General features: G+C 38.8%; 1 protein-coding gene across 3 annotated transcripts in view; it reads left to right on the top strand.

The window, feature by feature from the left end:
- LMBRD2 (LMBR1 domain containing 2) overlaps positions 1 to 18619 on the top strand; it is a 62231-nt gene that overhangs the window by 6504 nt on the left and 37108 nt on the right. For all 3 annotated transcript variants that reach the window (XM_055422176.2, XM_055422174.2, XM_055422175.2), the window contains exons 2-6: positions 9659 to 9888; positions 10144 to 10241; positions 13195 to 13290; positions 16141 to 16308; positions 17211 to 17421. In XM_055422176.2, the coding sequence (XP_055278151.1) occupies positions 9715 to 9888; positions 10144 to 10241; positions 13195 to 13290; positions 16141 to 16308; positions 17211 to 17421 (747 nt within the window). In that variant the 5' untranslated portion in view covers positions 9659 to 9714. The remainder of the gene's footprint in view (positions 1 to 9658; positions 9889 to 10143; positions 10242 to 13194; positions 13291 to 16140; positions 16309 to 17210; positions 17422 to 18619) is intronic.

Below are 18619 nucleotides of genomic sequence, written 5' to 3'. Positions count from 1 at the left end.
ATTTATGAAACCTTTTGTCAAAAAGATAATGTACAACAATGAGACTGGTGGATATTCTTAAGACTTCCTGAATTATTTAGTACAGATACTTAAGTTGTTTCTGTGTTTTTAATGTTCAAATAATGTTGCTATGAAAAATAATATTGTAGATGAATTTTTACCTGATTTTGTTTTTTGTCTAAGTTATTTGAAGAGGAGTTGCTAGGACAAAGAGTATGTACCTTTTTTAAGATCTTTGATACATACTGCCAAATTTCTGTCCTCCCTGGCAATGAGTTTTTTTAATATTCCAGACTTGAATTGTTCAATCTTTATTTTTGTTAGATTTTAATTGACAATTATTTTGTGAACTTAATATACAGGTAACTAAATAAGATGGAGAATAAGGTGCCTCCAGCTTTGAATAGAAAATCATTCATTTAAAACAACCAAAGCAGGCTATAGGAATTCATAAGGAGCCTTGGAAAGTACTATCATTCTGCACTGTAAAAAAAAAAAAAAAGAGTTCCTTGCTTGAAGTTAGTTACAGGGTCAAATGTATGTACTTTTAAACTGTTATTTTCTCATCTCATATTAGGGTAACCCGCAAGTTTCATTTCTAGTTTCATGGGACGCCCTAGGCATAACATTGTGTCAAAACAAGCCAACAAGTATTCAGTTTGAAGAGAAATAGATGGTGTGGTAAACAGAATAATAGAGCCACCAAGGGTATCTATGCCTTAATTCCTGGAACCAGTAAATATGGCTATTAATAGATTATTCAGGTGGGCTCAGTGAGGTCAGGTGAACCCTTAAACGCAAACCTTTCTCCCAGCTAAGGGCAGAAGAGAAAGTCAGCGATTTCAAGCCTGGGAAGGATTTGACAAGCCATTACTGGCTCTGAGGTATATAGGGCCACATGCAAAGACTGGGAAAAAACTTCTAGAATTAAGGGCAAATGCCAGCAAGGAAATCAGGATCTCAGTCCCATAGCCAAAAAAACTGAATTTTCAGTTCAGTCGCTCACTTGTGTCTGACTCTTTGCGACCCCATGGACTGCAGCACACCAGGCCTCCCTGTCTATCAATCAACTCCTGGAGTTTACTCAGAGTCATAGCCGTTGAGTCGGTGATGCCATCCAACCATCTTTACCAACAGCCTAAGTGATCTTAGAAATTGGTTTGTCCCTAGAGTCTCCAGAAAGGAACACCTGCTGACACTTTAATTTCAGTCTTGAGAATTCAGTTGAACCACACTAAGCCTAGATATCTGACCCACTGAAACTGACTTGTGGGTGTTGTTTTAAGCCAATAAGTTTATAGTAATTCTTTACAACAGCAATCCGTTCAGTTCAGTCACTCAGTGGTGTCTGACTCTTTGCGATCCTATGGACTGCTGCACACCAGGCCTCCCTGTCCATCACCAGCTCCCGAAGTTTGAGCTCTTGCTCAAACTCATGTCCATTGAGTTGATGATGCCATCCAACCATCCCATCCTCTGTTGACCCCTTCTCCTCCCGCCTTCAATCTTTCCCAGCATCAGGGTCTTTTCAGATGATTCACTTCTTCGCATCAGGTGACCAAAATATTCGAGTTTCAGCTTCATCATCAGTCCTTTCAATGAACACTCAGGACTAATCTCCTTTAGAATGAACTGGTTGGATCTCCTTGTAGTCCAAGGGACTCTCAAGATTCTTCTCCAACACCACAGTTCAAAAGCATCAATTCTTTGGCGATCAGCTTTCTTCACAGTCCAATTCTCACATCCATACATGACTACTGAATAAACCATAGCCTTGACTAGACGGACCTTTGTTGGCAAAGTAATGTCTCTGCTTTTTAATATGCTAGCTAGGTTGGTCATACCTTTCCTTCCAAGGGGTAAGCGTCTTTTAATTTCATGGCTGTAGTCACCATCTGCAGTGATTTTGGAGCCCCCCAAAAAATAAAGTCAGCCACTGTTTCCCCAAGTATTTGCCATGAAGTGATGGAACCAGATGCCATGATCTTAGATTTCTGAATGTTGAGCTTTAAGCCAACTTTTCCACTCTCTTCTATCACTTTTATCAAGAGGCTCTTTGGTTCTTTGCTTTCTGTCATAAGGGTGTTATCACCTGCATATCTGAGGTTATTGATATTTCTCCCGGCAGTCTTGATTCCAGCTTGTGCTTCATCCAGCCCAGCGTTTTTCATAATGTACTCTGTATATATGTTAAATAAGCAGGGTGACAATATACAGCCTTGACGTACTTCTTTTCCTATTTGGAACCAGTCTGTTGTTCCATGTCCATTTCTAACTGTTGCTTCCTGACCTGCATACAGATTTCTCAAGAGGCAGATCAGGTGGACTGGTATTCCCATCTCTTTCAGAATGTTCCACAGTTTATTGTGATCCACACAGTCAAAGGCTTTGGCATAGTCAATAAAGCAGAAATAGATGTTTATATGGAACCGTCTTGCTTTTTCAGTGATCCAGCAGATGTTGGCAGTTTGATCTCTCATTCCTCTGCCTTTTCTAAAACCAGCTTCAACATTTGGAAGTTCACAGTTCATGTATTGCTGAAGCCTGGATTAGAGAATTTTGAGCATGACTTTACTAGCGTGTGAGATGAGTGCAATTGTGCGGTAGTTTGAGCATTCTTTGGCATTGCCTTTCTTTGGGACTGGAATGAAAACTGACCTTTTCCAGTCCTGTGGCCACTGCTGAGTTTTCCAAATTTGCTGGCATATTGAGTGCAACACTTTCACAGCATCATTTTTAGGATTTGAAATAGCTCAACTGGAGTTCCATCACCTCCATTAGCTTTGTTCGTAGTGATGCTTTCTAAGGCCCACTTGACTTCACATTCCGAGATGTCTGGCTCTAGGTGAGTGATCACACCATCATGATCATCTGGATCATGAAGATCTTTTTTATACAGTTCTGTGTATTCTTGCCACTTCTTCTTAATATCTTCTGCTTCTGTTAGGTCCGTACCATTTCTGTCCTTTATCGAGCCCATCTTCGCATGAAATGTTCCCTTAGCATCTCTGATTTTCTTGAAGAGATCTCTAGTCTTTCCCATTCTTTTGTTTTCCTCTATTTCTTTGCACTGATCACTGAGGAAGGCTTTCTTATCTCTCCTTGCTATTCTTTGGAACTCTGCATTCAAATGGGCAACAGCAATAGGAGACACATAACTGAGTATGGGGAGAAATGTAACCAAATCATTTCTTTATTACTAGAATAAAGGATCCGTAATTCTGCTTATTCATCTATAACATTAAAAATAGTATGAATCAAGCTGAAAAATTGACAGCCATTATAAAAGAATAATTAGTAACTATGGGGAAGTTTGTAACTGATTGTGTTGTTTGCTTAAACTATTATCTTACTATCTAACTATTCTTTGGAACTCTGCATTCAGATGCTTATATTTCTCCTTTTCTCCTTTGCTTTTCACTTCTCTTCTTTTCACAGCTATTTGTAAGGCCTCCTCAGGCAGCCATTTTGCTTGTTTGCATTTCTTTTCCGTGGGGATGGTCTTGGTCCCTGTCTCCTGTACAGTGTCACAAACCTCCGTCCAGAGTTCATCAGGCACTCTATCTATCAGATCTAGTCCCTTAAATCTGTTTCTCACTTCCACTGTATAATCATAAGGGATTTGATTTAGGTCATATCTGAATGGTCTAGTGGTTTTCCCTACTTTCTTCAATTTCAGTCTGAATTTGGCAATAAGGAGTTCATGATCTGAGCCACAGTCAGCTCCTGGTCTTGTTTTTGCTAACTGTATACAGCTTCTTCATCTTTGGCTGCAAAGAATATAATCAATCTGATTTCGGTGTTGACCATCTGATGATGTCCATGTGTAGAGTCTTCTCTTGTGTTGTTGGAAGAGGGTGTTTGCCATGACCAGTGCGTTCTCTTGACAAAACTCTATTAGCCTTTGCCCTGCTTCATTCCATGCTCCAAGGCCAAATTTGCCTGTTACTCCAGGTGTTTCTTGACTTCCTACTTTTGCATTCCAGTCCCCTAGAATGAAAAGGACATCTTTTTCGGGGGTTAGTTCTAAAAGGTCTTGTAGGTCTTCATAGAACCGTTCAACTTCGGCTTCTTCAGCATTACTGGTTGGGGCATAGGCCTGGATTACTGTAATATTGAATAGTTTGCCTTGGAAACGAACAGAAATCATTCTGTCGTTTTTAAGATTGCATCCAAGTACTGCATTTCGGACTCTTTTGTTGACCATGATGGCTACTCCATTTCTTCTAAGGGATTCCTGTCCACAGTAGTAGATACAATGGTCATCTGAGTTAAATTCACCTATTCCAGTCCATTTTAATTCACTGATTCCTAGAATGTCTATGTTCACTCTTGCCATCTCCTGTTTGACCACTTCCAATTTTTGCCTTGATTCATGGACCTAACATTCCAGGTTCCTATGCAATATTGCTCTTTACAGCACCGGACCTTGTTTCTATCACCGGTCACATCCACAACCGGGTATTGGTTTTGCTTTTGCTCCATCCCTTCATTCCTTCTAGAATTATTTCTCCACTGATCTCCAGTAGCATACTGGGCACCTACCGACCTGGGGAATTCCTCATTCAGTATTCTATCATTTTGCCCTTTGATACTGTTCATGGGGTTCTCAAGGCAAGTATACTGAAGTGGTTTGCCATTCCCTTCTCCAGGGACCACATTCGGCTGTGGTCCATGTGATCAGATCGACTAGTTTCCTGTGATTATGATTTCAGTGTGTCTGCCCTCTGATGGCCCCTCGCAATACCTACCGTCTTATTTAGGTTTCTCTTACCTTGGGCGTGGGATATCTCTTCAGAGCTGCTCCAAGAAAGCACAGCCGCTGCACCTTACCTTGGATGAGGGTTATCTCCTCAAGGCCTTGAACGTGGAGGTGCTCCTCTCGGCCCAAAGAATAGCAAGGAGAGATAAGAAAGCCTTCCTCAGTGATCAGTGCAAAGAAATAGAGGAAAACAACAGAATAGGAAAAACAAGAGATCTCTTCAAGAAAATTAGAGATTCCAAGGGAACATTTCATGCAAAGATGGGCTCGATAAAGGACAGAAATGGTATGGACCTAACAGAAGCAGAAGATATTAAGAAGAGGTGGCAAGAATACACAGAAGAACTGTACAAAAAAGATCTTCACGACCAGGATAGTCACGATAATATGATCACTGACCTAGAGCCAGACATCTTGGAATGTGAAGTCAAGTGGGCCTTAGAAAGCATCACTACGAACAAAGCTAGTGGAGGTGATGGAATTCCAGTTGAACTATTTCAGATCTTGAAAGATGATGCTGTAAAAGTGCTGCACTCAATATGCCAGCAGATTTGGAAAACTCAGCAGTGGCCACAGGACTGGAAAAGGTCAGTCTTCATTCCAATCCCAAAGAAAGGCAATGCCCAAGAATGCTCAAACTACCGCACAATTGCACTCATCTCACATGCTAGTAAAGTCATGCTCAAAATTTTCCAAGCCAGGCTTCAGCAATATGTGAACCGTGAACTTCCAGATGTTCAAGCAGGTTTTAGAAAAGGCAGAGGCACCAGAGATCAAATTGCCAACTTCTGCTGGATCATGGAGAAAGCAAGAGAGTTCCAGAAAAATATCTATTTCTGCTTCATTGACTATGCCAAAGCCTTTGACTGTGTGGATCACAATAAACTGTGGAACATTCTGAAAGAGATGGGAATCCCAGACCACCTGACCTGCCTCTTGAGAAACCTGTATGCAGGTCAGGAAGCAACAGTCAGAACTGTACATGGAACAACAGACTGGTTCCAAATAGGAAAAGGAGTACATCAAGGCTGTATATTGTCACCTTGCTTATTTAACTTATATGCAGAGTACATCATGAGGAACGCTGGGCTGGAAGAAGCACAAGCTGGAATCAAGATTGCTGGGGAAATATCAATAACCTGAGATATGCAGATGACACTACCCTTATGGCAGAAAGTGAAGAGGAACTCAAAAGCCTCTTGATGAAAGTGAAAGAGGAGAGTGAAAAGGTTGGCTTGAGGCTCAACATTCAGAAAACAAAGATCATGGCATCTGGTCCCATCACTTCATGGGAAATAGATGGAAAAACAGTGGAAACAGTGTCAGACTTTATTTTTTTGGGCTCCAAAATCACTGCGGATGCTGATTGCAGCCATGAAATTAAAAGACGCTTGCTCCTTGGAAGGAAAGTTATGACCAACCTTGATAGTATATTAAAAAGCAGAGACATTACTTTGCTAACAAAGGTCCATCTAGTCAAGGCTATGGTTTTTTCCGTGGTCATGTATGGATGTGAGAGTTGGACTGTGAAGAAAGCTGATCGCCGAAGAACTGATGCTGTTGAACTGTGGTGTTGGAGAAGACTCTTGAGAGTCCCTTGGATTGCAAGGAGATCCAACCAGTCCATTCTAAAGGAGATCAGTCCTGGGTGTTCATTGGAAGGACTGATGCTAAAACTGAAACTGCAATACTTTGGCCACCTCATGCGATGAGTTGACTCACTGGAAAAGATTGATGCTAGGAAAGGTTGGGGCGGGAGGAGAAGGGGACGACCGAGGATGAGATGGCTGGATGGCATCACTGACTCTGTGGACATGAGTTTAAGTGAACTCCAGGAGTTGGTGATGGACAGGGAAGCCTGGCGTGCTGTGATTCATGGGGTCGCGGAGAGTCGGACACGACTGAGTGACTGAACTGAACGGAACTGAACTGAACTGAACCTAACTATTATTAAGGTCTCCACGTATTTCATTGTTGTTCATTCATTCTTATTTTTATGCATATTATGTAAAAATGCATGAATCTAGTTTTTCTGTTAATGTTATGGTAGTTTTCTAATGTTATTAAATAATCTTAACAAATATCATTTCTTATACTTCAGTAACACTCTATCATTTCATTCTGCCATGCTTTAGCATCTCTTTGCTTATCTCTGATATTCATTCTTTTTTCCTACGGTTGTCATATTCCTTGTGTTGAAGAATTTCAGGCAAAAGAAATATCTAAGTCAAACCACAAGAGGATTTTCATATGATAATTATATTAAGTAAATTCACACTGAATAATTTTTTTTTCTTAAAAGAGCTGTATCTTAAAGATGTAATGCTTTTCATCAGCATATTCTTCTTCTGGCTGTTACTTAATCTATTCTTGGCTTAAAAATAAGATTTGGCATACTGTAATGATACAAGATTTTCCTTTGATATTGAAATTTGAAATTTTGAGTAGTCGTTAGCAATGAGCAGAATTTTAAGCCTTTTGAGTTGTAATATTGTATAGTTGCTAAGTCATGTTTGAGTCTTTTGTGACCCCCATGGACTGACTGTACCTTCCCAGTCTCCTCTGTCCTTGGGAATTCCCAGGCAAGAAGACTAGAGTGGGTTGCCATTTCCTTCTCCAGGGGATCTTCCCAGTCTAGTGGTTAAACCTACATGGAAGATCCCCTGGGGAAGGGAAAGGCTACCCACTCCAGTATTCTGGCCTGGAGAATTCCATAGACTGATAGTCCCTGGGGTTGCAAAGAGTCACACGACTGAGTAACTTTCACTTCACTCCTGCATTGGCAGGAAGATTCTTTACCACTGAGCCCTTGAGGGAAGCCCTCAGGGAAGCCCTTGAGTTGTAATAAATATATGTAAAATCAATTTTGGAGATAATAGTGGGTGTTATGTTACCTTTGAAGTCAGCTGTAATAAAAAAAATAGTGTATGTACTATAGTATACAGTAATGTTTTTTATTCATTTACTTATTCACTTGACAGATATTTTTTGAATAGCAACTCTATGCCAGACACTATAATATAGACATGGGGTACAGTACTGATTAAAACAGTGGAGTCTCTGCTCTCATGGGGCTTCCCAGGTGACGCAGTGGTAAAGAATCTGCCTGCCAGTACAAAAGATGCAAGAGACTTGGGTTCGATCCCTAGGTCAGGAAGATCCCCTGGAGTATGAAATGGCTACCCACTCCAGTATTCTTGCCTGGAAAAATCCATGGACAGAGGAGCCTGGTGGGCTACAGTTCGTGGGGTTGCAGAGTCAAGACACAACTGAGCATGCCTGCCCTCTGCTCTCATGGAGAGAGAGAGTGTGTGTTTATGTGTGTGTGGTGGGGGTTTTTACAGGGAAACAATAAAGAACATACATTGTATCAGGTAGATAAGTGCTTTGAAGTAAAATATAGAGGAAATGGAGATAGAGAATGACAAATGGGTTCTATTTTAGATACTTAAGAATGAAAATATTGGTTGAAATCCATAGAGGGATGGAAGGAAACTACTTCAATAATATAAAGAAATAATGAAGTAAATAGTTTATTAAATGTGATTTTCATTTGTGATATTCCATATAAGAGTACTTCTTATATAAATTTAAATTTAGCCTGTAAAGTACTCAGACTTTATTCTTTTAATAACTAGCTTTGGTTGGGAATGTTTGTTAATTTGACATATTTTATTGGTTCTACTTTATTTTATTTTGGTGGGTTGCATCATGATACTGATTCTCTATGTTAAGATATTAATTTTTCCTTGGGATATTGTAGTTAGTCTGCAGACAACTAGAAATGCCTGACATTTATTTTACAGAGGTGGAAAGCACATATATTGTCTTCAGTTAGTAAAGATAAATTATTTTATAAGAGTAGAGAGATATCAAATAAGCCATTTTCTGATGTCTGTGTCATCAACATTTATAATTAAAATATTTTCAAATGTATAACTTTATTCACTAAACATTGATAATTTTTTCTGCCTATAAAATAGGTGAAGTAACTTTAAAGACAATAAGATTTATATAGATAGATGGAAAAGATAAGTATATTTTGTGACACAGGAGATGAATAAGAATTTCAGGTCCTGAAAGTTAGACAAGATTCATATGAAAGAAAAATACTGCTTCAAACAAAGGAAATGTTACTTTCAAATGGTCTTTCTCTTTCTGTTTCTCCCTCCCTCTTTTAGAAAATCTGAAGTAATGATTATGAATGACTTCAGTTCAGTTCAGTCCAGTCGCTCAGTCGTGTCCGAATCTTAGAAACCTTTATTTTACAAAATATCTAATTTTGTAGATAAATACACTAATCAGTCAATAGTGTATTTATATAAAATATTGTTCCGTTCCGTTCAGTCGCTCAGTCGTGTCCGACTCTTTGCGACCCCGTGGACTGTAGCCTACCAGGCTTCTCCGTCCATGGGATTCTCCAGGCAAGAATACTGGAGTGGGTTACCGTTTCCTTCTCCAGGAGATCTTCCCGACCCAGGGATTGAACCCGGGTCTCCCGCGTTGGAGGCAGACGCTTTAACCTCTGAGCCACCAGGGAAGCTCATTAAAATATTGTTAGGACTTATAATATTAAGGAACAACTCCAAGTGACACTGTATTCAAACTGTTCATATCTAGTATTCTTACTTTGTAAAATTTTTGGAACTAGTGTGATTTTTGCTAAAATAGTTTTTTTCTAAAGATATAATTTATGCAAAATTTTCAACATATGCTTTAAAAAACAGAAGTACTTGAGAATAGGGTTTATCCTTTTTATCTTACTCAAAGTCAGGTGTAAAGCCTGACAGTTTTCTAAAGAATTTATTAGTACATGAATAAAAAATAATTAGGAAATTTCCAAGTGGTCATTTCATATGTTAACACTGCCTTATTTTTTTTCTTCTTGGCTTGTAGAAATGATCCAGGCCTATATGTGAATTACTTTGGTGAATCAGAGGAAACATTGAATAATGAGTGGTGCAGCTCTGGGACTCGAGATTGTTTTTGTCTTTTTCCTGGCGTTATTCCTACTTCATCGATATGGAGACTTTAAGAAGCAGCATAGACTTGTCATTGTTGGAACACTGCTAGCTTGGTATCTCTGCTTTCTGATTGTCTTCATACTCCCTCTGGATGTTAGTACGGTAAGAGGCGAAACTAATTTTCACAATTTAAAAGGCAGTTGTAATCAGACAGTATGTTTGAGATATGTTTTTAAGACCGCTCAGTTGTGTAAAAGTTAACTTATATTTTAAGCAAGTGTTATTGTATGAATTAGATTACTAAAAAGCATGGCCAGGAAGGTAATTTCCAGTAAAGAGCTTGATACATTCCAGTATCCCTTAAGTACTTGGTAACTTTTTGGTTTTCATTTTTAAACCATGCCTTTATTGCTTTAGACAATATACAACCGGTGCAAACATGCTGCTGCAAACTCAAGCCCTCCTGAGGGCAGCAACGTGACAGGATTGTATGCAACTGCCACCCCGGTTCCAAGGTACTTCCTTACTTTTTAAAAAAAGTTGTGGGGGCAATTTGTTTAAAAACTGTCAGTTTTACCATCTGGATTTTATATTTATAAGTTTATCCTCATTCTCTACTCATCTCCCTTCTTCCTCCTTTGCTAATAGACTTTTCATTACCTGTATCCTATTTAAATTTTAATCTTTAATACATTTAAAATATTTATTGGCATTCAAGACCTCTCAGTAGATGCTAATAGAAACTTGGAGAGGACCTGATTTTTTTGGTGCCTTACTAAGAATAGATTCCCAAAAGCTGTTTTTCCTCTCCAGTAAAAAAAAATAGGGTGTGCATTTTCTTGTTTTCCTAATTAAGCGATCAATGCAAAGAAATAGAGGAAAACAACAGAATAGGAAAAACAAGAGATCTCTTCAAAAATTAGAGATACCAAGGGAACATTTCATGCAAAAATGGGCTCGATAAAGGACAGAAATGGTATGGACCTAACAGAAGCAGAAGATATTAAGAAGAGGTGGCAAGAATACACAGAAGAACTGTACAAAAAAGATCTTCACCACCGAGATAATCACGATGGTGTGATCACTGACCTAGAGCCAGACATCTCAGAATGTGAAGTCAAGTGGGCCTTAGAAAGCATCACTATGAACAAAGTTAGTGGAGGTGATGGAATTCCAGTTGAGCTATTTCAAATCCTGAATGATGATGCTATGAAAGTGCTTCACTCAATATGCCAGCAAATTTGGAAAACTCAGCAGTGGCCACAGGACTGGAAAAGGTCAGTCTTCATTCCAGTCCCAAAGTAAGGCAATGCCAAAGAATGCTCAAACTACCGCACAGTTGCACTCATCTCACATGCTAGTAAAGTCATGCTCAAAATTCTCCAAGCCAGGCTTCAGCAATACGTGAACCGTGAACTCCCAGATGTTCAAAAGCAGGTTTTAGAAAAGGCAGAGGCACCAGAGATCAAATTGCCAACATCTGCTGGATCATGGAGAAAGCAAGAGAGTTCCAGAAAAACATCTATTTCTGCTTCATTGACTATGCCAAAGCCTTTGACTGTGTGGATCACAATAAACTGTGGAACATTCTGAAAGAGATGGGAACACCAGACCACCTGACCTGCCTCTTGAGAAACCTGTATGCAGGTCAGGGAGCAACAGTTAGAACTGGACATGGAACAACAGACTGGTTCCAAATAGGAAAAGGAGTATGTCAGGGTTGTATATTGTCACCCTGCTTATTTAACGTCTAGGCAGAGTACGTCATGAGGAACGCTGGGCTGGAAGAAGCACAAACTGGAATCAAGATTGCTGGGAGAAATATCAATAACCTGAGATATGCAGATGACACTACCCTTATGGCAGAAAGTGAAGAGGAACTCAAAAGCCTCTTGATGAAAGTGAAAGAGGAGAGTGAAAAAGTTCGCTTGAAGCTCAACATTCAGAAAACAAAGATCATGGCATCTGGTCCTATCACTTCATGGGAAATAGATGGGGAAACAGTGGAAACAGTGTCAGACTTTATTTTTTGGGGCTCCAAAATCACTGCGGATGCTGATTGCAGCCATGAAATTAAAAGACGCCTACTCCTTGGAAGGAAAGTGTGACCAACTTAGATAGCATATTAAAAAGCAGAGACATTACTTTGCCAACCAAGGTCTGTCTAGTCAAGGCTATGGTTTTTCCCGTGGTCATGTATGGATGTGAGAGTTGGACTGTGAAGAAAACTGATCGCCGAAGAACTGATGCTTTTGAACTGTGGTGTTGGAGAAGACTCTTGAGAGTCCCTTGGATTGCAAGGAGGTCCAGCCAGTCCATTCTAAAGGAGATCAATCCTGGGTGTTCATTGGAAGGACTGATGCTGAAGCTGAAACTCCAATACTTTGGCCACCTCATGCGACGAGTTGACTCACTGGAAAAGACTCTGATGCTGGGAGGGATTGGGGGCTGGAGGAGAAGGGGACGACAGAGAATGAGATGGCTGGATGGCATCACCGACTCTGTGGACATGAGTTTGAGTGAACTCCGGGAGTTGGTGATGGACAGGGAGGCCTGGCGTGCTGTGATTCATGGGGTCGCAAAGAATTGGACACGACTGAGCGACTGAACTGAACTGAATGAGGGAAGAGGAGGTTATTCAGTACATAGGATATTCCTTTGATATGTTGCATCCTTTAAAAACATTATGGTTTTAGACTGAGAATGAAGTTCAGATTATCAAAAGTTTATGTTGAATTCACATCAAACTTGCCAGTAAAAAACTAGTAAGTATTGGCTGTAGCTTTTACCAGTGCTTTAAGTAGTATTACATACTTCTTTATGCAGCTTTTAGTTATTTATTTTTTAAATCAAAGCTAGATAAGGGTGAATTTTAAATGTAGTAGTTATTCCCTTTTGAAACACCACTGAGGATTGTTGGAAGCCCTTGGACTAAAGAATAGCTTTACAATTTAGGAATGCTGACAATTACTGAAAGAATCTATGGTCAGATACACATGTTTTCAGAAAATTCAAACAGAATTATGTATAGATGCTGGCATCTGTCTCCATAGGACATATGCTATAGTGACTGATAAGTTAGGGTTCCAGTTTCTAGGACTTAATCACCTAATACCTTTTTTTTCTTGCCACCATAACCAGCCCTTTATATTTTAAAGGTAATCATCTTAAGAGTTTGATTTCATAATGCATTTACTTTTAAAGCTGTCACTTCATTAGGCTATTAGTACATTATGTCCTCTTTTTATTCAGAGACTTACATTGAAAATTTAAACACATTCCTCCTTAAAACAATTTTGTTCCCTTTGTGTGTTTTTTGACAGTTTTGAATTTTAATTTTCTATAAAATTTTACAAGTTAGAATCCATAATTTAAAGCTGAATGTAAGGGAACTTTGCCAACACAAATTAATTGTGCAATTCATTTAAGTAGCATTTGATTAATTGGCTTTAAATTGTTATTAAATAGCCAGCATCCGTGTTTCAAGCCATGGAGTTACATTCCTGATGGAATCATGCCAATTTTCTGGAGGGTAGTATATTGGACTTCACAATTTTTAACATGGTAAGTGGTGGTGAAGGATAAAATTTTTGATATTTTGGCTAAATTTTAAAAAGTGATTATTCAGTGAACTTTCATATTTTAGGGCTTATTTATGTCATATTTTCCCTTAAGTCTATATGCTTTCTCTCCTCATTCAGGTCTGTCTTATCTTAAAAGGAATGAAAAGAAATAAACAAGAAATAGAAAACAGAGACAAAAAAATTCTCCTTGTCACCATTTCATTTTCATTACTGCCTTCTTTCTGGACCTTCTTCAATTCAGTTTTCTTCAAGTCCCATTATTATGTGAAACTGGTCTCTTTCTAAGGTCATCATTAACCCCTGGTTTTCTGTGTGCTTAGTGCAAACTTCTGAATTTCCTTTATATGCTCCATTTCTGTGGCCCATTTTCTAAATGTTGGTGTTCCCAAGGGTCCCATCTTTGGTCATCTTGTTATCTGACTCTCCCTGAATAACTGTAATTATAGCCATGGTTTCATTAACCTGTGATGCATTCCAAATCTTTTTTTTTTTCCTACCCTATAATAGCTTTGTCTTTCTGCTGTGCTCCAGACTCATTCATGCTTTTTCTACTGCCTATTGAGCGTTTTATAATAGATATAATACAAGTAAACTGGAGGTGGAGAACATGGCAAGAGAAAAATCACAGAGCAGAGTGTAGCATGCCTGTAGCATGCACATTGGACTCGGCTAGTTCTTCAGCATTGCCAAACTTTGATCCTTTGATTTTCTCATCTGTTTGCTCTTCATTCTCCACAACAAATCTTTCCACTCACTGCAAACCTCAGCAGTGATTGTGTCTCTCTCTGTCTTACATCCTAGAAACAGCCACCTTCTCTCCTTGCAGATGACTTTACTTTCTCCCATCCAGTGAAAAAGGAGTCATCAGGGCAGTTGCTGTGGTTTCTGTGTTGGGGTGGTTTGGTTTTCTTGGGAGCGTAGGTTCACAGACTTGGCGTCCCGCGTCCACGTCCAGCTGTCTTTGGCCGACGATCTGGAGGTCAGGAGCTCAGCTTCCCTTCTTCGGACCAGCCAGACCCCTGTTTTGCCTTCGCTAATTGGTGCCCATATTTAGGTTGGCTTTGGCGAGGCTGAAAAAAAAAATGAATCATCAGATGGCAGTTCTTTTCAGCTTCTCACCAACAAACCTATCTACCTATCCTTTCTTTCCTTCCCTCCAGGAATGTAAGAGTCATTCTTACAGTTAATCCCTCTTCCTGAAATAATGGACCTATTTCCTTCAACTCTTGTTACAAAACTCAAGTCAGAACCCTTTCCAACATTCTGTCTTCCCCTCGATGATCTACTCATCACTGCTGTATTTTTTTAGAGAGACTTAAGTATAAATTAGTAGAGAAAAATCCCACAGACTGTATTTAGTTTGACTTTTCTTCAAAGTGAGTACACCCATATAATGAGCACTCAGATTGTGATATAGAACATTAACAATATCCCCAGAAGCTTCCCACATACCCCTTTCCCCAAAGGTAACACATGATTCTGACTTCTGTTACCATAGATTAGTTTTGCCTGCTTTTTCAGCTTTATATAAATATGAAGTTACACAGTATGTACCTTTTTGCTTCTCTTTTTGCTCATATATTTGGAAGACTCTTCTGTGTTGTATGTCTCAGTATTCTTATTTTTTTTTAATTTCTGTAAAGGGTTCTTTTTTAATATACCATAGTTTATCCTACGTAGCCAAACTTCTAGAATTGTCTGCATTTTGTGTCTCCATTTGCTCACTGCTTATTCTTTCCACAACCCATTGGACCCTGTTTTCTATCCTCCCTTCTTCACTTACATGTACAGGCTCTTAATTTACTCACCTCTTGGCAGCCTTTGATTTTGCTGTTTCCTCTCTCCACTTTCAAACACTTTCTTCTCCAGGTACTTCTTTGTTTTCTTGCATATTTCTTGACTGTTCCCTCAGTCTACTTTGTTGGCCTTTCCTTCTGTTTGTCTGCCTTTCATTTAAAAGTTGATATTTTTGAGGTGTCAATCTCAGATCTTTCCTTTTCATTCATTCTATGTATATACACCCTTCCAGCTCTCATCTACTGATGTTATTTCAATACCGTTGATATGGTGATGACTCCAAATCTGTCTGTATTTCTGTTCTTTCTCCTGAATTCTGAAGGGCTTCCCTGGTGACTCAATCAGTTGGTAAATAGTCTACATGTGATGAAGGAGACCCGGATTCAATCCCTGGGTCGGGAAGATCCTCTGAAGAAGGAAATGGCAATCTACTGCAATATCCTTGCCTGGAAAGCCCATGGACAGAGGAGCCTGGCGGGCTACAGTCCATGGGGTTCCCAGAGTCAAACAACTGAGGGACTAAACCTACCTATACTTCAAAATCAGTATACTGCCAACCACCCTTCTCTCCTGCTTCTTACCACACCACCACCCCTTACCCATTCTAAATAGAGTTTTGTTCCATGTAAGCCCATTCTCCATGTTGAACCCTTATCAGTCCATAGAAAACAAAAGTTTGGTCATGTCTCCCTTCAGTTAAAGAAAATGATTCCTCACTATTCTTTGGATGTAATCTAAATAATTCAGAAAAGCTTTAAAGGCCTTTTCCAGATTCCTTGTAAGTCAGAGAGTACTGTTGTACTCTCTGTTGATCATTGTTTTTGCTCCCAGGAATATGCTTTTCTCTCCCTAGAATTTAATGTTAGAAAAATATTCAGCCCTCTATTATAGTTTGGTTCAGTGTTATTACTCAAAATCATATTGATTCATGAGAAGAACTACACATTAAAATTGAGATTTAGATGTTTCCAGTATTTTGAAATTATACAGACATGTCAAGTGTTTCTTAATCATTTTTTTTCTAATCATCCAGGATTCTGTTACCTTTCATGCAGTCATATGCAAGATCAGGAGGGTTTTCCATCACTGGGAAGATCAAAACTGCACTAATTGAGAATGCAATCTATTATGGCACCTATTTGCTGATTTTTGGAGCATTTTTAATTTATGTAGCTGTCAACCCACACTTGCACCTAGAATGGTAAGATAAACCGTGTTCTTAACATTGTTTCTGTGTACAGAACAATGTGCATTTTTTAAAATTAAATTTTATATCATATGCAAGCGAACATTTTATTGGGAAACCTACCATGACGTGTTTTATGTGTTCCCCCAAAAGAATATTATAATCATATTACTGAGAAGGAAAATATGGAATAACATCTTTGAATATACGTATTAAACAAGGGACTGATGTTTTATCAAAGAGCTATGTTAAAGTATTAACTCATGATTTTTACATAGACTTTAAAATTTTGTGTATGACTAAATACCTAGATTTATTTTTCATTGTAAGTTGTGAATATTTTCTTTTGTTCTGGTTATAATATGAGGGCATAGTTCTCTTTAACTTTAGATTTATCATTGCAGTAAAGTTGAAATCTGTGTTATGCTTGTAATGTGTTACACTGATATATATAAAGAGTCATATCTGAAAAGTTTAGAAAGAGAGTAGCAGTGATAATCTTTACTGTTGGATTCTTGAGGTTTGTGTGTGTCTGTTTCAAAACAAAATTTTTCAGGCTTAAAATTCTTTTCAATCTTCTCATGGTTAATATTAAATAAGAAAATGCCTAATGAAAAATGTATTTTCTTCAGGATAATTTTTGCCATGAATTTTCCAAAGATTCTAATTTTAACTAATAGAAGCGGTGCTTGCTGTGTCTATTTCTGCAGTCACACTCTAACTTTTCCTTACAACACAGATTATCTGCTGTTACTAAAAGAGAAGCTGAGATTTGAAGGTTGAAACTTTTCATATAAAATGGAATCTATATCGTAGGGCAGTTGTTTTCTGAAAAACCCTTTAACACTAGTTAGTTTCATTTTACGTTTTTGTTAGAAAAATTTATCACAGCTATCTGCTTGTTTTCTCTTTCTAAGGAACCAGCTTCAGACAATTGGGATAGCAGCTGCAAACACATGGGGTCTGTTTCTTCTTGTGTTGTTGTTGGGGTATGGCTTGGTAGAAATTCCTCGGTCATACTGGAATGGCGCAAAAAGAGGTTATCTACTCATGAAAACTTATTTTAAGGCAGCCAAATTGATGACAGAGAAAGCAGATGCAGAAGAGACTTTAGAAGATGTTATGGAGGTAAGCAAGTTTAAATCCTGGAGTCAGTAGTCATCAAGTTTTATGTATCACTTTTTGTATACACTGTTGGTTTTGTTGTTGGTGGTGGTGTTAACAGCATACTAATGGACTTTAGATTGAAAAACTGGTGATGTGTAATTCTAAAGAATTTCTCACCCATTCAGATGACTCATTGGCAGTTCAACTTCGTAAGATATCATCTCCATCTTCTAATTGACAAAGATGTAGGGTGAATGTATTTAACAATGCAGGCTTACGCTTGTTGTCCTGGGATAACTTTTAATAGTTAAAAGTTGAGACTTAAAAAGTATCCAAAGTTAAATGATAAGTTACATAGTTACCATGACATAGTAGAAATGAAAATTGCAATTAAAGGTTGCCCTTTTTCCTGAATGTTTGACACAAAGTAATCCCATCACGTCTGGAAACCTCTTGGCTTCTGCTGCTGCTAAGTCACTTCAGTTGGTCGACCCTTTGCGACCCCATAGACGGCAGCCCACCAGGCTGCCCCGTCTCTGGGATTCTCCAGGCAAGAACACTGGAGTGGGTTGCCATTTCCTTCTCTTAGAGAACAATATTCATGGGGGTTTGTATGCCTCAGTTTTATTTCTTGTCTATACTCTTAATAAGGCACTTCATTTTGCTCACTTGTAATATGCATATAATTTGAACAAATCTCATAAAGTTGTTGAAAGTGTGAATTTCAATAATATACATGCAAAAATGCAACAAAGTGCAAAATTTTGCTGTTTAATAATTTGCTGCTGCTGCTGCTAAGTCACTCCAGTCGTGTCTGACTCTGTGTGACCCCATAGACGGAAGCCCACCAGGCTCCCCCGGCCCTGGGATTCTCCAGGCAAGAACACTGGAGTGGGTTGCCATTTCCTTCTCCAATGTGTGAAAGTGAAAAGTGAAAGTGAAGTCGCTCAGTCGTGTCCGACCCTTAGCGACCCCACGGACTGCAGCCTACCAGGCTGCTCCATCCATGGGATTTTCTAGGCAAGAGTACTGGCGTGGCTTGCCATTGCCTTCTCTGGTTTAATAATTTAGTTGATTTTAAAAAAGAATGTAGTCACCTCAGATTTTGCTCTTCTGTGAAAATATGCTATTCCAATAATGTTATTCTTCAGCTTAAAACCTTATACTAAAGGCTTTCATTCATGTTAGAGTATTCTCCAAGATGTAATGTGGCCAGTCA

Source organism: Moschus berezovskii, chromosome 18 (assembly GCF_049115385.1).
Source record: "Moschus berezovskii isolate FMDL1 chromosome 18, NW_MosBer_1.0, whole genome shotgun sequence".
Classification (NCBI taxonomy): Eukaryota; Metazoa; Chordata; class Mammalia; order Artiodactyla; family Moschidae; genus Moschus; species Moschus berezovskii.
The sequence above is the reverse complement of the archived record's forward strand: the minus strand, read 5'-3'. Positions and strand labels throughout refer to the sequence as shown.